The sequence below is a fragment of the Osmerus eperlanus genome, chromosome 24 (assembly GCF_963692335.1).
Source record: "Osmerus eperlanus chromosome 24, fOsmEpe2.1, whole genome shotgun sequence".
Taxonomy (NCBI): Eukaryota; Metazoa; Chordata; class Actinopteri; order Osmeriformes; family Osmeridae; genus Osmerus; species Osmerus eperlanus.
The window spans coordinates 161,525-182,219 of record NC_085041.1 but is presented as its reverse complement, the minus strand read 5'-3'; the positions used below and the strand labels follow the sequence as shown (position 1 = coordinate 182,219).

Below are 20,695 nucleotides of genomic sequence, written 5' to 3'. Positions count from 1 at the left end.
TGTGGCAGGAAGGTGCAAACAAATATATACGGATCTTAAAGTAAAGTAGTACAGTAGTCTAACTAATCCTAAGAACTAAACAATTAAAAAAAATATATATGTAAAATACAAAATATATATATATAAAAATAAGAATTTGTATGTCTCTGTGTATGAATGTAGGGTGTTTGTCCTGTCCTACCTGTGAGACCAGGACATCAGCCAGCCTCTGGATGCAGTAGTTCCTGTCACTGCCAGGCTCCAAGGAGTTCCGCCGGCGTTCTCTGAGGCGGAACAGGAAGTGTGTGTGGAGTTCTAGAAGGTTCTCCAGGCGGGGGAACAGACAGTCCAGCCGGCGCTCCTCCATCTGCAGGCTGTCCCTCAGCTCCCTCACATACACACACTGCATGATCTTAAGGGTCCGCACATGATGCATCTCCGTCTGCATCAGCTCTGTTCTCACACACAGCACACACATGCAGACACACACGCAGGCACACACATGCAGACACACACGCATGGACACAAACATATACACACAGAAACACAAAGACAGTCAGGCTTTGCTCGAATCTCTTTTCATGGTAGAAGTTTTAGCTATTATAGTCCACAGTAATTACGTATTCTACAGAACTAAAAACATAGTACACTGTTATTGCAAATTAACAACAAATATAAAGTCCCGTTTTGAACCAGGTGAGTCTGACAGACAGTAACTGACCATAGATGACATCCTGTCTCTTCACCATCTCCTTGGAATGCTTCTTAACAAAGGTCTGGTCCACTGCCTGGCTCCATGACTCCTCCCCCAGGTCCTGAGCATCAGTCTCCAGGTCTGCACGCACGGCCGAGAAGTACGCATCTAAGGCAACAACACGCAGGTCATCACCAGGTGACCAGGGTCATACAAAGTAGAGGTAAATGGTGTCTGTCTGGACTAGCCATTAACCCTACTGATGTGTTAGCCAGGGAGCCCAACACAAAACTGCTCAGTCTATTGCAGCCGCCTTCTCCCACACACTCCTACTTAATGAGACCAGGAGAGTAAAGTCATAGCATCCCACTCCCTTTGCACACGCACTCTCTACAACAGTCCAACACTAAAGCCTGTCTCCTAGCAGGGGTAAATTAAGCCTGTCTCCTAGCAGGGGTAAATTAAGCCTGTCTCCTAGCAGGGGTAAATTAAGCCTGTCTCCTAGCAGGGGTAAATTAAGCCTGTCTCCTAGCAGGGGTAAATTAAGCCTGTCTCCTAGCAGGGGTAAATTAAGCCTGTCTCCTAGCAGGGGTAAATTAAGCCTGTCTCCTAGCAGGGGTAAATTAAGCCTGTCTCCTAGCAGGGGTAAATTAAGCCTGTCTCCTAGCAGGGGTAAATTAAGCCTGTCTCCTAGCAGGGGTAAATTAAGCCTGTCTCCTAGCAGGGGTAAATTAAGCCTGTCTCCTAGCAGGGGTAAGCCTGTCTCCATAGGAGAAGTAAACTACCACAGTGTCTATTGGGCATAAACTAACTGTCTCCAGTGTGGCTTACTAAAGCCAGATTAAACCAGTCACAGCTACAACTACAGTCTACATGTATAAGCACTCCTAATGGTAGACACTCATTTCCTCCAGGAGTGTGTGACCATGTGATAAGGCACTCACCCTCTACGATGGTGGAGTCTGTGGTGGAGGGGGCGAGGGAGACGGCGTCGTCGCTGCGTTTGAGGCGGAAGACGTCAGTCTCGTCCATATCCCCTGGCAGGGATCTGAAAGCAGAGAACCACAGGTCTAAACTGGCATACATGATGGCACTGGGTTAGGGATAGACAAGGTTAGGGTTAGGCAAACATTATGGCACTGCCAGATGAGCCTCGCTCCAGGCTGAGAACACAGTGAGCTCTCCCAGCTTCCTCAATGACTGTCTCTCTCTACCTCACACTCTCATTCTACCTCTCACTACTTCTACCTCTTTCTCCACCAGTACCTCTCTTGTTCTACCTTTTCAGCAGAATGATGTGACAGCAGTGAGACAGCCCAAGAGAACAGATTAGCTAGACGGAATTCAAAGACATGAAAAAGCTGTCAAGTCGGCTATAAATAACTGGTCCATCCACAGTAGTAGATGTGCATCAGCAGGGATGAGGAGCCAGGAATAGTTGTGACGGTAAATACATCCACATCTGTTGAGGTATCTAGGACAGCATCCACCACGCTGAGACTGTCATGACAAGAAGCAGAAAGCAGAGACACTCTGGGGAGCTGCAGAGACCTGACAGGATGTCTGATCCCAAACCCACACCACACTGACTCTAACCCACACCACACTGACTCTAACCCAGACCACACTGACTCTAACCCAGACCACACTGACTCTAACCCACACCACACTATAGGGATCCATACACCAGTTGAGAATTAGAGAACTAGAACGGCCTGGTCACACATATGTTCTAACATACAGTACCCGTCAAAAGTTTGGACACATTTTCCCATTCAATTGGGAGGGTTAGGCTGGGAGAGAAGGAAGCAGGAGAGGCAAGGAACGAGGAAGGGAACCTGGGAGAGAGAGAGAGGGAGGAGGGCAGGGGGAGAGAGAGAGAGAGAGAGGGAGGAGGGTAGGGGGAGAGAGAGAGAGAGAGGGATGAGGGCAGGGGGAGAGAGAGAGGGAGGAGGGCAGGGGGAGAGAGAGAGAGGGAGGAGGGCAGGGGGAGAGAGAGAGAGAAAGAGGGAGGAGGGCAGGGGGAGAGAGAGAGAAAGAGGGAGGAGGGCAGGGGGAGAGAGAGAAAGAGGGAGGATACGGCAGGTACTGACCCTGAGCTGTGGGTGTAGCTGGGCCTGAAGCTGAGGCCGGGGAAGGCCTGAGCGTCGCTGCTGGAGTTGGCTAAACCGACAGAATGAGCGCTGGGAGCTGGCGGCGTGAGGGTCATGCCTGGGGCACGCTGCCAGCCATCAGGCTCCTGGGGCGGGGCGGCGAGGCTGTGCGGGGGCCGCTGGTGCCGGTCCCTTAGGGCTGAGGGGAGACGAGACAGGAGTGAGCAGGAAGAGGATGAGTGTGGGTCAGAGCCCCGCCTGTAGCAGTGCTGCAGCCAGGACCGAGGCAGCAATCCTAGTAAGCGACAGGTGAGTAGATCGCGGTGCATCAGAAAACGCACGCCCACACGCCCAGACACTCCCCAGGAGGAGGATGGAGGATGGAAACCCCTGTGGCGAGCTCCCCTGCCCCCCTTCCCCTTGTGAGCACCCGTGCTAACCGCTAACTCCATGCTCCATGGAAGAAGGAAACTAACCGACTGAAGGGCGGCTGCCAGTTTATATACCATCCAGCCACTTCTTCTGGAAGCTTCCACAGACTCCCCCCCTCTTAGTCCATCCCTCATCCCAAGCCTCCTCCCTCAAGCAGCTGGCACAGTAACAACAGGTTGATTATTGGTCAGAGAACTGAGGATGGGAGGGAAAGAGAGGAACAGGGAGAGGAGGAAAAGAAAGTGACAGGAGGAAGAAGACAGAGAAAGAGAGGAGGCCACAGATGTCCATCAGAGCATCCCTGCAGGTTTCTAGAAGTGCAGACAGGAGGACAGGAGGGGAGGGGAGGGGAGAAGAGTGGGAGAGGAGGGGAGGAGGAAAGGAGGGGAGGGGTGGGGAGGAGAAGAGGGGGCCCCAGGAGTCCAGCGACAGTAGTTCAGCAGGTGTCTACAGGATCTGTTTAGCCTTTGCTAGCCAGCTAGCCATGTCTCAGAAGCAGTAGCTCTAGGTGCTGTGTTTACATTCAGCTAGCCGTGTTTCAGAAGAATTTTTTTTTTCTAACTCTAAAGCTTGTTGGGTTTACATCATCTGTTATACATATTATATATGTTGGGAACTAACCCTTTTACTGGCATTTAACCGAGTATGAAGAATTAACCTTCAAATCACTAGCTAACTCATCTGTCAAGCAATCAAGGCCAATAGACGATAATTCTAGAACCTTCTAGGAGAAAAGAGAACAGCAGACTACACACCAGGTTTCCAGGGGAACGCCAGGGTGCAAGTTCTAAACTAATGATCACCTCCAGAGACGTGCTGACCACTGATCTCATTCCACACCTCAAGACGCTGATTAAGGTGGGCTTAACTAGGTGGGGCTGAGGTGACTGGGGCATTTCACTAACCTGGAGTCCAGAGACTGCTGCCCCTTTGGGCTGCAGGGTGGAGACTACTTTAATTTGACACTAAGGGAAATGGAGTGAGACACACAGGCGCTCACACACACACTGCTTATGTGAGGAAGGGCATGTGTGCACACATGTACCTGTGTGTGTGTGCTCAGCCTCACCTAAGTTAGGTGAAGCTGAGGATGGGGTCCTATGAAGACAATCTTTCTGAAAGGAGAAACAAAACATTTAGAAAATTAGGATGTGTGCATGATTAAAAGTCTACTAAAAACTTGCTGCAGAAACTCCCTCATGAGCTGAGGCCCAAGCAACTGGTTAGGCAGCCCTGTTTACCTTGCTCCTGCTGTAAGCAGCCCTGTTTACCTTGCTCCTGCTGTAGGCAGGCTTGTTTACCTTGCTACTGCTGTAAGCAGGCTTGTTTACCTTGCTACTGCTGTAAGCAGGCTTGTTTACCTTGCTACTGCTGTAAGCAGGCTTGTTTACCTTACTACTGCTGTAAGCAGCCCTGTTTACCTTACTACTGCTGTAAGCAGCCCTGTTTACCTTGCTCCTGCTGTAGGCAGGCTTGTTTACCTTGCTACTGCGGTAAGCAGGCTTGTTTACCTTGCTCCTGCGGTAAGCAGGCCTGTTTACCTTGCTCCTGCGGTAAGCAGGCCTGTTTACCTTACTACTGCTGTAAGCAGGCTTGTTTACCTTGCTCCTGCTGTAGGCAGGCTTGTTTACCTTGCTCCTGCTGTAGGCAGGCTTGTTTACCTCGCTCCTGCTGTAGGCAGGCCTGTTTACCTTACTACTGCTGTAAGCAGGCTTGTTTACCTTGCTCCTGCTGTAGGCAGGCCTGTTTACCTTACTACTGCTGTAAGCAGGCCTGTTTACCTTGCTCCTGCTGTAACCAGGCCTGTTTACCTTGCTCCTGCTGTAAGCAGGCTTGTTTACCTTGCTCCTGCTGTAACCAGGCCTGTTTACCTTGCTCCTGCTGTAAGCAGGCTTGTTTACCTTGCTCCTGCTGTAAGCAGGCTTGTTTACCTTGCTACTGCTGTAAGCAGGCTTGTTTACCTTGCTCCTGCTGTAGGCAGGCCTGTTTACCTTGCTCCTGCTGTAGGCAGGCTTGTTTACCTCGCTCCTGCTGTAGGCAGGCCTGTTTACCTTGCTCCTGCTGTAGGCAGGCTTGTTTACCTTGCTACTGCTGTAAGCAGGCTTGTTTACCTTGCTACTGCTGTAAGCAGGCTTGTTTACCTTGCTACTGCTGTAAGCAGCCCTGTTTACCTTGCTCCTGCTGTAGGCAGGCTTGTTTACCTTGCTACTGCTGTAAGCAGGCTTGTTTACCTTGCTCCTACGGTAAGCAGGCCTGTTTACCTTGCTACTGCTGTAAGCAGACTTGTTTACCTTGCTCCTGCTGTAGGCAGGCTTGTTTACCTTGCTCCTGCTGTAACCAGGCTTGTTTACCTTGCTCCTGCTGTAAGCAGGCTTGTTTACCTTGCTACTGCTGTAAGCAGGCTTGTTTACCTTGCTCCTGCTGTAGGCAGGCTTGTTTACCTTGCTCCTGCTGTAGGCAGGCTTGTTTACCTTGCTCCTGCTGTAGGCAGGCTTGTTTACCTTGCTCCTGCTGTAGGCAGGCTTGTTTACCTTGCTCCTGCTGTAAGCAGGCCTGTTTACCTTGCTACTGCTGTAAGCAGGCTTGTTTACCTTGCTCCTGCTGTAAGCAGGCTTGTTTACCTTGCTCCTGCTGTAAGCAGGCCTGTTTACCTTGCTCCTGCTGTAACCAGCCCTGTTTACCTTGCTCCTGCTGTAACCAGGCTTATTTACCTTGCTCCTGCTGTTGCTGCACTCTGCCAGCAGGGTCCTGCAGCTCTTGTGGACGTTCACAGCACAGTCTGAAACACAGACAAGACACATAGGTCTCTCTTGCTGCATAGTTAATATGCTCATTACATTAACACACACACAGAGAACCAAAGAGGCTGAGACCTCCTATACATGAAGAAGAAAAACAAGCCAGTTGGAAGAGCCTGTGCACATGTGCATCCATGCAGGCCAGGCCAGGAGAACAACAGAGTGATTAGAAGGGGGTGGAGAGCAGACAAACAACCTGGACTAATGCTGCTATTAGTGTCGCTCTGATTCAGTCTGTCTGAATCTGGGGGGCTTGTTAATACCGACCAGGCCACACACCTCTCTCTGAGTGGCAAGTAACAACATGTGTGTGTAGCCTGGCACGAAGCATAATTGTTTTATTGATGGGCGCGCATGTGTGTCTAAGTGTGTTGGTTGTGTTGATGTTCATGAAACCCAGAGAACATGTCCATGTTGCTGCTGTCCTGCATGTTTTAGATGTTTCCCTGCTCCAGCACACCTGATTCAAATGAATGGTCATTACCCGGTTTCCACAGAGCTTGATAACAACCCATTCATTTGAAACAGGTGTGCTAGAGCAGGGAAACATCTAAAACATGCAGGACAGCGGCCCTCGAGGACCAGGATTGGAGAACCCTGGTTTAAGGGATAGCGGGCTCCTGACCCAGCCCTGCAGGGACGCAGTGGTGCGTGAACAAGCTGAGAGCTAACAGTGAGGCTGGGAGCCACTGGAGTGGCAGACCTGCCAAGCACAATTAGCACCATGTGACCCAGCAAGATCGCAACACAGTCAGTAGAGTGGGGTTGGGATTTGGGATGGTGTTGACCACTTTGGCCTAAAGTTACTAGCTAACTGCATACTGCTTGCTGGCTGTATGTTGACTGACACTGAACACCCAACTAAAGTAGCGAACCCTAACGTGGAAAATAACTCGTTTTTTATTTTACAAGTAATGAATTTGCATTGGGTTTACGTTAACCAACGTTTTCCACTACCTAAAATAGACTGACATCATTCAGATTGTTAAATTAGCTACAATCGTTTTACATTATTCAAATCTGACATACTGTAACACTCAGCCACCTGTTGCTAAAACGGTGAAGTCTAGAATCGGAGCATTGTTTTGGCTAGCTAGCTACTAAATTCTGAAAAGGAGAAAAACAAATCACGTTGTATGGTAACCAAATACTAACCAGGTAGCTTACACAATACACAATTGTTTTTCTAGCCACGTAGCTATTTTAGTGGCTAAGCTAACGTTAGCCAATGTAAGTTAGTTAGGATAGCAAGTTAGACTAACTAGCTTGTTATGTTTTTCAGAAATCACCCGGGTACAGTAGCCCGCAAGCTATCCATCTGGCTAATTTTCCATCGGGTTTTAAATGAAAGTAAACCAAATTACTTTGGATCAACTGTGCATAAACAAAGTTACAGATATCACAAGTACATTAACATACTATATACAATCCTTCTGATGATATGTAGCTAACCGAACCTCGAAAACTCAGTCAATTAGTGAACAATTAGCATAGGCTAACATCAGACTAGCCTGCAGCCGATAGGTCAACTCGTTTGAATAACTGGACAATTGTTTGTCAGGTGCTCAGGCCTATGTCCGGAAAGATTTATACCTAGATAAAATGTCCACTGTTTTAATGTTTGGATTCCGGCTTTGTTTACACACTGATGTTCATTAATACATTTAATAAGTGTCATTTTCAAGTAGGATGGTACAGTATAGGTGGGGCACGGGATCAAACTAATCCAACCAAATGTAGCTCTACAAGTGGACACGGACAAGCGGCCCTAAACGAGGAACCCCACACTGGCTAGCTCTCTAGTTGGCTAATGATGCACTTGCTTAGCGTGACTGTTCTGCAACAAGTGCGAGAAACGACGGGGTAGCGGTTTTCCTAATGAATCCTTAGAATGCTTACCGTTATAGGAATACAAGTATTCGGCTGAGAATATTATTGGCTTCGAGAAACGCTGAAGTCATTGCACTCCAATGATCAAATGTACAGCCAGGGTATTCCCACTCTTTACTCTTAGGGTTAGCGTTATGTCCTGCACTCTCCAGGCATTGTGTGGGAACGACAAACGACGCATTCCACAGGCTAATTCCAGGCTGATTCTCTCGGGGTTGGGTTCAAAATTAAAGGGCCACTCACTAATTTTCTCATGACAATAATATGTGGGTCAGATGAACCATACTTCATATCTTATGTTTGATGTGTAGGTTGTGAAGAACCGCAATGTGTGTTCGGTTATGACGAAAATAAACAGTTAACTAACACAATTATTAATATAGAAAGGGTAGGCAATGTAAGCCTAGTAAGACATTTACATATACAAAATAACTAACATTGAAAACTACAGATTAGAGACCTGTGTGTGTGCGTGTGTTGTATTTCTGTCACTGGTTAATGTTAGAATCACAAGACAGCTCAGTTCTAAGTAACTGAATGTGTGGTGCCTTGTAAGACCAGTGGCACTTGTTTCATAAGCAAACTAACATAAACAGTCATCCATAATATTCTCTTTGTCAGATGTTAGGATCAATGTTTCTTCTGAGGTTATCTTGTGTTTTGTCCTGCAGTTTGAATCAGAATACTCGTGAAGGAAAAAACAAAATATGATTAATATCCAATAAGCAGACCCTTTGGGCCAAATCAACACTCAGGGGGGCATGTGAACCTGGGATATCTTGAAATGCAGGGAAATGCTCAAACCACTGAGCTATACCTATTTATCAAGTTGTTTTGAGGTCTCGAACACACATCTTGAACCCAGAGACATGTCACAAAATGTCTTAAATATAAAGGCTTGAATAGCGTACACAGGTTAGTTAATGATCCCATTACCAGCGGTTTATAAGAAAATTACTTCTGGCCCGCACGATAGGAAACTGTTACACAGTTGTAGCCTACAGTAGACATAAACTCTTACCAGAAGATAAACAATGGCCTCCCATGTCTCTATGGGAGTGTAACACATCCCTAGGAGAGAATACAAACACTAGGTAATTTCCTCATTCTTGGACAGTGAACAGTGTAAGATGTGATCACGACAAGCCATGTGACCCCCTGAGGCGCACCCTCACGACAGGCCATGTGACCCCTTGAGGCACACCCTCACGACAGGCCATGTGACCCCTTGAGGCACACCCTCACGACAGGCCATGTGACCCCTTGAGGCACACCCTCACGACAGGCCATGTGACCCCTTGAGGCACACCCTCACGACAGGCCATGTGACCCTACAGGGAAGGCCAAGTCGCTGAAGACTCCCTTCTGAAGAGGAGGATGTAACAAACATGTGACAACAGACCACCTCAAAACCTCCAGTTCCATAGGGCCATTACAGTTATACCCCTACGCATGCACACACACATGCAGACACACACATGCACACACACTTACACATGTACACACACACATGCATTGGAGAGTTGTATAACTGTCAGGTCCAACTGGAGAGTTGTATGTATCAGCAAGGTTAGGACGCACGCGAGCAGACAGAGGAAAAGGTGTCTTAAGAATATAAGCAGAAGATCAGCTGGAGTCAGTTGGAATCTTTAGAATCATAGATTCATAGCGTTCCAAGATTACATGCAGACTCATTAGAGTGAGATCAGTCCAGGGAATACCTCTACAGAGGCTACATTATAAGAGAATGTCAACTCTGTATGTGAACCAGGACGACACAGCTGAAGATTAGTTCTGAGAGGTTCTAGCTGAAGGTCAAGCTTTAGCTACAAAGCGGATGCCCCTCCTTACACAACAGCATGCTGTTAACAGGAAGTGAGTGGCAACAGATTCATCATCACTTCCTCAGAGGAGAGGGGGAGGAATCATAAGAGAGGGAAGCAGGATGCCACTAGACGCAGGCTAGCTGGTGGCCAGAGTCACCACATGTTTTACTTTGCATGTGATTCATTTTCACAAATAATCACAAGGCACTGTATTATAATCACATTATAATGCTGTTTCAACCAGACATGCTCTGTGGAGGTGGTGAAAGAGACATGTGTGATGAGAAGCCCTGAGGGGTGTGTGAAAGTGCAAGTGTTTTTGTGCAAGCGGAGCTGTGTGTGTGTGTGCACAAGCGCAGGTGTATGTGTGTGAACCAGTGGATTACTCACTCATGCACTGCAGGCCATGCTTCCTCTGTAGGGTCTTGCTGCACAGAGAGCAGCTGGCACAGCTGGAGAAGGAGCCAGGCACAAGATGATGGCCACCACTGCTGCTACGGACAGAACCTTTCTTTTTGGGTTCCCTCTCTCTCTCCCTCTCTCTCTCCCTCTCTCTTTCCTTATCTCTCTGTTGCTCTTTCTCTCGATTCTTACCCTGCAAAGGAACAAAGTACAAACAAAAATAATGTTTTAGACAATCAATCGATTGCGAGTTTGAAAAAGGACATTCTGTTTTAAGAAATCTGAAAGTAATAAACATCAAGGAAGCTAAAGTAAGGAATTACTATCACGTTGCTCAGATGGATGGGATTGAAAGGTTGTGGGTGTTTATTTGTGTGAGCATGTGTTGCATACTGTGTGTGTGTGCGGGGGGATCGTGGTCAGGGCTCACCTTGTCTTTGTTGAAGGAGCCAGTGACTCTGCTCCTCAGAGAGCTCAGTGTACGCTTCACCTTGGTCCCCTTCTCCACCCTCTCCATGCGCTCATCCTCCTCTTCATGTCCACCAGAAGACACAGTAGGTGGACCACTTAGAAGAAGACAACAAGGTACAGATAGTCTTCTATTTTGTAATGTATGTCACTGGCCATGTCAACAAGCAAACCACATGGATTAGGCTAATTATCAAACCAAACTGGTACTTCCTTGAATGTAGAGTTGTTAATGACTCTGAGGATGTGATTGGTTGCTTCATGATGGCTACTTACTCATTGGAGAGGAATTCGTACCAGGTGACATTTCCTGCATCTTTGTTTTCTGATCTGGTATTCCTGTGTTTGGCTCTGAGAGAACAGATCACATCAGACATCTTCTAAACACCACTGTCTGATTCATGACCAGTTGTACCCCCAACCCTGACCCTAACCCTGACCCTAACCCTGGGGGTGCAGGCATGGTTCTGAGACTGGGACATCTCAGGCAGCCTCTCAAACAGTTGGCCATGTTGTAAACCAGGTGGTGAAGCTGTGAACCAGGTGGTGAAGCTGTGAACCAGGTGGTGAAGCTGTGAACCAGGTGGTGAAGCTGTGAACTAGGTGCCTGGCTCATTCCCAGGTTTATTAAGAAGCGCAGCAGCCAACCATGCTGGTAAAGCAACCTCATGCTCATTCCACAACACGTGGAGCCATCACAAACACACATGAACACACAAACATAAACGCACATGCACGCACACACACACACTTTAGCACTTATAGTGCTTTCTCATGCTGGTGGCCACAACCCGTTCTGTAAGTGTGAAAGATGGGCTAAGTGGGTTGTAGGAAGTGATGGATGATTGGACATGGGATTACTCACCCATGGAACTGCTTTAGCTCCCGCAGAACTTTCTGTACCATCAGCCTGAGACAAACAACACAGGGGGGCTGAGTGGGGGGCTGGAGGTCTGGGGAGGAGGGGGGCTGAGCAGTTCTCTTAGGGGGGTTGGGGACAGTGCAGGGCTCTTGGGAGAGGGTGTGTGTGTTGGGAGGGTATGTGTGTGGGGAGGAGGGAACAGGGGGTCTGGGCCCTGGGGATGGGGACAGGGAGAGTATCTTCTGCTTTGTGTCACAGCACAGATCCTGTGATTTAAAGAGGAGTCTCCTTTGTCTGCTTCCCTCTCACAATACATACACTTACACACACACTTAAACACACCTACACACTCATACACTACAAACTCACACACACACATATTTACACGTATAGGGCCATCTAAGGAGCTGAGAGAGAGAAATGGAGGAGGACAGGTCCGAAGACATATGACAAAGAGCAGAGATGTCAGAAGAAGGGAACAGGGAAAGGCCTTCCATGCGGAGGGCTGGAGGAGATACTGCAGAGAGGGAGGAGAGGAGCAAAACATGCCCACACAAACTGGGAGGTTTCTGGGTTCATCAAGAATACTCTCATGTGTATTTCTCCATCTGAGAGGAGAAATACAGAAGGTTAAAAAATCCATGTAGGGTATAGGGGGTGTCTAACTCTGGAGAGGGCTTCCAGTGGGGGAGATTGTATAAAGTAGAGAGTGACTGTGTAAACAGGAACAAGAGATGCAGTCTGAGGGAGGAGTGTATTGACTCACATGTGACTCTGTCCCTCTGCAGAGTGAAGGTTCTCCTCTGGGTCCAGCTCCTCTGCAGGACAACATCAGTCAATCAACTGTATTAGGGTTAACACTAAGTCTAATCAATTGCATTTTGCATGTTCTCATTCCCTATCTGTAATCACACTGCATATTTTGCACTGCTCTATTTGGGTGTGCTCAAGGCTTCGGCGAGAGCTCAACCTTTGTTCTCTCACATATATATTATTATTATTTTTTTTTAATTTCTTTTTGCCCCCCTAAAACTCAGTCAATATTTGGCCTACATAGACAACGTAGGTGTCAAAAGTTTCGTCTTGGTAGCGATTGAGTTGCTTCTATTGGAATTTACGTTCCGTTGTATGGTTTAAGTGGAAATTAAGTTTTTGTGGCGAAAAGTGAAGCTAACGGTGGCTAATTTGCTAGCCACAGTCACTGACGTTACTAACGTCACTACGTCACTAACGTCACGAAAACACGCGTGACTACCTTTGGAAGAACATTCGTTTCGCATCTGTTAACTTGGGATATAGCTAGGCTAACTATAGCTTTACTGCAACGCAGCTGCAGAAACGCCACAAGCAAAGAGGCCAGGGTGATAACTATTTATTACTTTGTGATATGACACACAATTGTGATGTGTAATGTACAGTATAAGCTGATATTATTAAGGAAGTACATCTACTTTCGGAAACAGTAGTCTACTATTTCACTGACGTATTAGCATCATGACATTAGCCTGTGTTGCCCGGGCAACACATACTACAGTAGTCTATGATGTAGCGTTATCTGTTTTCAATCGTTAAAATAAACATTCCTCACATATATATTTTCGTTGTAGGATTTATTCTGACATTAGTAAACGATTTGTTGGTGAAATTACCATTACCTGTGGTTTCAAACCAGTGTTGCTCACTGCAACGCTGTAGCCTACGCGAGACACACTACAAAAACATCTACAGTACACGGCTGTTTAGGAAATCAAACGGCGACAGAACATGTTCGGCACTCCCCTTACTTAAATCAAAAGTCTCTGACCACTAACCTGAACTTCATTGCCACAGCCTAAACTTTGTCAATCTGTTCATGAAAATAATTAATTTCAGCCTAAACCTTACAACGGAACGTTAAATCGAATTCAACCAACGCAATCGCTACCAAGACGAACACAGTAGTCTAGTACTGTACCGTAGTAGAATTTACCGGGGCAGCTTCTCCACACAGGGCTATATCGCATTTTGCGTTGTTACTGACAATGATCGCTACCAATGAGCTTTTTATGAATGAGCGATTTTCCACTAAATAAATGTCAAGCTTATTTACGTTTTTGAGGGCATTTTTTCAGTTAGCAGATGGTAATGTTTGACTCGCGATTCCTTCTTCTACTGCCGGTAACGTGGTAGAATAATCTTCAAAGGGGGTTCTTTATTCATGAATGAATGCAATATGAGTAGGCTAAATGCCTGAAAATATCATGAGAAGGGAAAACTTAAGGACGTTTAAGTCATAGAGATTCGGTCAATTTCACCGGTCTGCCAAATGTATTCGTTGATTCAGCTATGAGGCTGCCTCTTGCAGGGGAAATGAGAAGACATCATATTTCATTCTACACTTAACTCGTATTTTGAGTTGTAAATGAGCAGCAAAAAAAAGATGCTTTTAAATCTATGTAATCTTTATAAATAATAAGTAGGCCCTATGCATTTTTAGATAAAATATACAGAAATATCAGTTGTAAAAATGTCATTAAAAAACGGACCCCTGTGCAACCGACGCAAGCAAGCACACCCTACAATTTCCCCAGAAATTGTACCCTCTCTAGTTGTATTTATAAGTTGTTAAGAACCAGTTAGATCTCACAGTACTTGGTACAACTCTCCCTACCTTAGGGCGTCAGTATTTAGTCATACCAACACTCATCTGTATTGTTTGCTAGAGCATGCTGTTCACTGGTTCATGCTATTCACTGCTATTTACTGTCAGCAATTGAACCTACATCACCTATGTAGCACCTGAGTTAATTGTTTTGTAAATTGTTTCATACACAGGGGTAAATCGGCTTTTAGCCCCTGTTCAGCTCAGTGTATATTTGGTTTAGGGTATTTTATGTGTTGTATATTTGGACTTTGTATATTTGTCCTATTTTCTCTTCTTGCTTTCTGCAGCACAACTTCCCGTCTGGGTTCAATAACCCTAACCCTAATAACCCTAACCCTAAGTACCTACTGTTACTTCTAATACCAATAACCACACAGTAAGTACTGTTACTTCTAATACTAATAACCACACAGTAAGTACCTACTGTTACTTCTAATACCAATAACCACACAGTAAGTACTGTTACTTCTAATACTAATAACCACACAGTAAGTACCTACTGTTACTTCTAATACTAATAACCACACAGTAAGCCCAAGGAAAGGAATCAGAAGGGAACAGGAAGCAACCTAATTAAAATAATTCAAAATGTGTTCTTTTTTTCAGGATAGGAACTAACACACATTGTGCACACACACACCATGCATGCATACACTACACACATATGTACACACACACACACGCCTACCTCCGGCTGCTCTGGCGGCCTGCTTGGACGTCTCCACAACGTAAGAAACACGTGCCACATGGGAGTGCTCCTCCGTGGCCAGGATCTCCGAGCGTGAGTACAGCATCCTCCCACACACCTGGAGATACAGGACACACCTGAACACCACCTCACATGACCTGTTTAGCAGGTAAGCTAGCATCAAATGACCTGTGTGGCAGGTAAGATAAGGTTATATGCACTGTTAACTCTCCACTCTATATCATCACCCTCATCATCCTCATCATTAGTAGAGACCAGCCAGCGGTACCATGTCTACGCTATCCTCATCATCATCCTCATCATGTTCATCATCATCCTCAGTACCATCTCTGCATCGTTCCTCAGACACGGTACATCTGACTGTTCCTTCAGACATGTCCCAGTGCATGCTGGGAACGGCAAGGCCTGCTGGATGGGATCCTCTCCCTCCTCGTCACTGTCCATAGCCGCATCCAGACTCAACCTGTCAGAGGGAGTTGAACCACAGTAAGCATCACTACTCGATTTATTTTGGTCCATAAGATACTAGATTGATGTGCATATGCTGAAGAGGGAATATTTTACGTTTACATTTTATTCATTTAGTATATAGAAAGTACAGCTTTAAGTATAGTAAGGTATACTAATTCACACTTTATGTACTGTTTGTACTAGTTAACTTGAGTGTGTGTGCTGTGATAGAAAGGATAGTTTATTTTATTAATGAAATATGTTTTTAGTGGGGTAGCAAAGTTGCTATTCTGGTGCTGCTCGAGTTGTTGCGAGTGAGGACCTTAAACTGAGGTGTACATTTATGGCGACGACCCCAGTGGTCTGTGATGACAGCCCCAGTGGTCTGTGATGACAGCCCCAGTGGTATGATTGGTGTCAGTTTTTTCTGCGTCATGGCTGCTGCCATTTGATATTTTCACTTAGCAGACGTTTTCATCCACAGCCACATACAAGGGAGATTTGAACCTGAGACTTTATGATCTGCAGGTAAATGCTCTACCACTGAGCTACACCCATCCCCATTACCCCCTCTACCACTGAGCTACACCCATCCCCATTACCCCCTCTACCACTGAGCTACACCCATCCCCATTACCCCCTCTACCACTGAGCTACACCCATCCCCATTACCCCCTCTACCACTGAGCTACACCCATCCCCATTACCCCCTCTACCACTGAGCTACACCCATCCCCATTACCCCCTCTACCACTGAGCTACACCCATCCCCATTACCCCCTCTACCACTGAGCTACACCCATCCCCATTACCCCCTCTACCACTGAGCTACACCCATCCCCATTACCCCCTCTACCACTGAGCTACACCCATCCCCATTACCCCCTCTACCACTGAGCTACACCCATCCCCATTACCCCCTCTACCACTGAGCTTCCCCCTCCCCCATGTAAAGCAAGATGGCGTCCTACCTCCGGCCCAGGTCCACAGGAGACAGAGGGACCCCCAGGCTGTGCCTGCGGGAGGTGGACATGGAGCGCACCAGGAAGGGGAATCTCTCTGGGTCTGACACCACTTCCCCCTCCTCCTCTGATCTCTCTGGTCTCACTGGACCATCTGGTCTCACTGGACCATCTGGTCTCACTGGTCCATCTGGTCTCACTGGGGTCTCTGATATCAGAAGTCTCTCTGATTTCTTTGGCTTCTCGAGTCTCACCAGTCTCACTGGTCTCTCTGGTCTCACTGGTCTCACTGGTCTCTCTGGTCTCCCTGGTCTCTCTGGCTTCTCTGGTCTCACTGGTCTCTCTGGCTTCTCTGCTCTCACTGGTCTCTCTGGCTTCTCTGGTCTCACTGGTCTCTCTGGGGTCTCTGGTCCATGCAAATACACCGTAGTGCTGACCATCACCGCTGGGTCCTCTGTGGTATCCATGAAGCTGCCGGACTGAAATGATCTGGGGCTGAACTGGGTCACCACAGACACAGGAGGAGATCCTCTCTCAGGACTCTGTTGGCGAGGGGGAGGCAGGAGCTGTCTGTTTGTCTGGGAGCGGGCCGGGCCAGAGGGGGGGCAGGGTTCAAAGGGGCTGAGCTGGGGCGAAGCTCCTCCCTCCAGGTCTCTGTAGAACTCAGAATCTCTGAAAGAGTTGAGGCAGAGGAGGTCTTCTAGGAGGCTGTGGTCTGCTGGACACCCCGGGCTGTCGTAATCACTCTCCTCCGAGCAGGAGTCCTGGAGAGAGGGAGGATGGGTGGAGGACAGAGGGAAGGGGGAAGGAGCAGGGGTGGAGGAGAGAGAGAAAGCGCGAGAAAAAGATAGTGACAGAAACAAGAGATTAAACTCAAACTAAGTCCCTTCACAGTTGTCAGATCAGCAACTGATCAGCAACTGTAACTCCAGTTCCAGGATTTCACCGTGTTTTATGCGTATGTACTTTCTTTCAACATCCTGTTTTGTTTTGACACATGAAACTTGTTTGCTAGATTACAATTGTTCTTCAAAATAATTGGTATATCGAGTGGGAATGTTGACTTCTTGTATTGTCACCAGCCCAAAAAGGGAACCAGCCAACAGGGTGAATCATTAGGTGTGCTCCTAATGTCAAATCAAATCAAATCCAAATTTGATTTGTATAGCCCTTTTTACACACAAGCATGTCACAGAGGGCTTCACATATGCCCATAGAACTGCCCCTCAACCAACCTAAATCATCAAGGAAGACAAGGAAAAACTCCCAAAAAACTCTCAACAGGAGAAAAAAAATGGAAGAAACCTTGGGAGGAGCAATTCAGAGAGGGATCCCCTCCTCCAGAGACGGTTGGTGGGAGAGAGGAGCAGAACACAGGCTAAACATAGTCATACAGTGTCGATGGGCGAACACCAAACGTCAACAGGCCTCCAGAGTGGGAGGAGCCCGTCTGGGTACCTTGTCCTCATTGGTGCTGCTGAAGAAGCTGTCCTCAGAGATGGAGGTTGGCGACAGGGAGGCGGAGCCTGGCCCAGAGATGGTTGTAGGGTGCGGGGCACAGGGCTTGGTGCATGGTTTACCCTCTGAGGCTGAAACATATGAGGAACTTTCAGTTATTAATATGCTGAGTGCACCATTAAGGAACCATTTGTAGATAACTTCTGACATTTGTAAACACTTAACAACAAACAGTCTATGAACTACACAGCCGCTGTATGGATGAAACCCCATCGCTCTAACCTATAACCCTAACCCTTCAGGCCCAGGCTCTCAGACAGAAAACCTACAGTCAGACACGGCAGACGCTAACCCTAACCCCAGGGCCGGCCCAAGCCTTTATGGGGCCTTAAGCAGAATTGATTTGGGGCCCCCTACGGATTTGTATATTACCATTAACACAATATATACCATTTTGAAATTAAGCTGTAATTTAATGTGCTCGGGGGCCCTAAGCAGCCGCTTAGTTCGCTTCTGCCTTGGGCCGGCTCTGCTTAACCCCAAATCTAACCACTGACTATGCCTAATAGGGTTATCTTAGTCCATGTTTGTGTTAGCCAGTGTGTACATTGGACTGGGAGTGTTTCTGTGTATCTCTATGTTGGTAATGTACTGTGTATGTACTTTTCTCTGTGTTAAAGAAATGGTGGCATTTGTTGCAATGTTTGCGTTTTGTTATGTGTGTGTGATTACTGTCTGTGTGAAAGAGTATGTGTGTGTGTGACAGAGAGAGAGATTTTGCTGGCAGTTCTGGATCACCATTACCTCAGTTGGCCTCTCCCACCTAAAAAGCTGCTTTACATTTCAGATGCATAAACAGATTCCTCAATTTACATCATCTCCCTCCCTTCCTCTCCTCTCCTTTCCTCACAGCCAAAGATGCACTTCTCCAAACAACCCTGTGAACACCAGTAATAATGTGTCTTCTGGATGTAAATCACCAAATGACCTAACCCTAACCAGCAGTGCTGGAGTCTGGTGGTGTGTATTCACCCCACAGCCCTGCTCTCTGATGCTGCTGTCCTTTTAAGGTTCTCTTGGATGGAGGGGAGGTCAGTGGTACTGGGACATACAGTGTAGTTACACTATGGTTTAATATAAATACAATTAGACTGTGATGTGTGTGTGACTAACCCGGCGGCGGCCGAAGGCGGGGGCCTTGGCGGTCCGATCCTCGGCTGCAGAAGCTAGCTCTAGGGACGTGGAACGTCACCTTGCTGGCGGGAAAGGAGCCGGAGCTGGTGCGCGAGGTAGAGAAGTTCCGGCTAGATATAGTCGGCCTCGCCTCGACGCACAGCATCGGCTCCGGAACCAGTCTCCTTGAGAGGGGCTGGACTCTCTTCCACTCTGGAGTTGCCCTCGGTGAGAGGCGTCGAGCTGGGGTGGGAATACTTGTTTCCCCTCGGTTCGGCGCCTGTACGTTGGGGTTCACCCCGGTGGACGAGAGGGTAGCCTCCCTCCGCCTTCGGGTGGGGGGACGGGTCCTCACTGTTGTTTGTGCTTATGCACCAAATGGCAGTGTAGAGTACCCACCCTTTTTGGAGTCTCTGGGAGGACTGCTGGAAAGCGCTCCTCCCGGAGATTCCCTCGTCCTCCTGGGGGACTTCAATGCTCATGTGGGCAATGACAGTGAGACCTGGAGGGGCGTGATTGGGAGGAACGGCCCCCCCAATCTGAACCCGAGCGGTGTTTTGTTGTTGGACTTCTGTGCTAGACACGGCTTGTCCATAACGAACACCATGTTCAAGCATAAGGGTGTTCATATGTGCACTTGGCACCAGGACACCCGAGGTCTCAGTTCGATGATAGACTTTTTAGTCGTGTCGTCGGATCTGAGGCCGAATGTCTTGGACACTCGGGTGAGGAGAGGGGCGGAGCTGTCAACTGATCACCACCTGGTGGTGAGTTGGCTACGATGGTGGGGGAAGACGCCGGTCAGGCCTGGCAGGCCCAAACGTAATGTGAGGGTCTGCTGGGAACGGCTGGCAGAATCCCCTGTCAGAAGGAGCTTCAACTCCCACCTCCGGGAGAGCTTCGACCATGTCTCGGGGGAGGCCGGGGACATTGAGTCCGAATGGGCCATGTTCCGGGCCTCCATTGTTGAGGCGGCTGACCGGAGCTGCGGACGCAAGGCGGTCGGTGCATGTCGCGGCGGTAACCCTCGGACTCGGTGGTGGACGCCGGAGGTGAGGGAAGAAGTCAAGCTGAAGAAGGAGGCCTATCGGACTTTGTTGGCTGGTAGGACTCCAGAGGCAGCTGATGTGTACCGGCAGGCCAAGCGGAATGCGGCTTTGGCGGTCGCGGAGGCAAAAACCCGGGCGTGGGAGGAGTTCGGCGAGGCCATGGAGAATGACTTCCGAACGGCTTCGAAAAGGTTCTGGACCACCATCCGGCGACTCAGGAGGGGGAAGCAGTGCACTGTCAACGCTGTATATGGTGGGGATGGTGCGCTGCTGACCTCGATGGGGGACGTCCTGGATCGGTGGAAGGAATACTTTGAAGACCTCCTTAATCCCACCAACACGCGTTCCGACGTGGAGGCAGAGTCTGGGGACATTGGGGGGGGCCCTTCTATCTCTGGGGCTGAGGTCGCCGAGGTGGTTGAAAAGCTCCGCGGTGGCAAGGCCCCTGGGGTGGATGAGGTCCGCCCGGAGTTCCTTAAGGCTCTGGATGTTGTAGGGCTGTCTTGGTTGGCACGACTCTGCAACATCGCGTGGACATCAGGGACAGTGCCTCTGGACTGGCAGACCGGGGTGGTGGTTCCCCTCTTTAAAAAGGGGGACCGGAGGGTGTGCTCCAACTTTAGGGGGATCACACTCCTCAGCCTCCCTGGGAAAGTCTATTCAGGGGTGCTGGAGAGGAGGGTCCGTCGGATTGTCGAACCTTGGATTCAGGAGGAGCAATGTGGTTTTTGTCCTGGCCGTGGAACTGTGGACCAGCTCTATACCCTCGGCAGGGTTCTGGAGGGTGCATGGGAGTTCGCCCAACC

General features: G+C 48.2%; 1 protein-coding gene across 1 annotated transcript in view; it reads right to left on the bottom strand.

Moving 5' to 3' along the window:
* LOC134011215 (rho guanine nucleotide exchange factor 18-like) overlaps window positions 1–20,695 on the bottom strand; it is a 35,025-nt gene that overhangs the window by 11,964 nt on the left and 2,366 nt on the right. The window contains exons 2-15 of the mRNA XM_062450734.1: window positions 17,668–17,798; window positions 16,219–16,973; window positions 15,122–15,260; window positions 14,777–14,894; window positions 12,211–12,262; window positions 10,859–10,933; window positions 10,545–10,680; window positions 10,103–10,307; window positions 5,910–5,977; window positions 4,244–4,313; window positions 2,767–2,965; window positions 1,618–1,721; window positions 701–841; window positions 182–432 (exon numbers count right to left, since the gene is read on the bottom strand). Of these exons, the coding sequence (XP_062306718.1) occupies window positions 182–432; window positions 701–841; window positions 1,618–1,721; window positions 2,767–2,965; window positions 4,244–4,313; window positions 5,910–5,977; window positions 10,103–10,307; window positions 10,545–10,680; window positions 10,859–10,933; window positions 12,211–12,262; window positions 14,777–14,894; window positions 15,122–15,260; window positions 16,219–16,973; window positions 17,668–17,798 (2,444 nt within the window). The remainder of the gene's footprint in view (window positions 1–181; window positions 433–700; window positions 842–1,617; window positions 1,722–2,766; window positions 2,966–4,243; window positions 4,314–5,909; window positions 5,978–10,102; window positions 10,308–10,544; window positions 10,681–10,858; window positions 10,934–12,210; window positions 12,263–14,776; window positions 14,895–15,121; window positions 15,261–16,218; window positions 16,974–17,667; window positions 17,799–20,695) is intronic.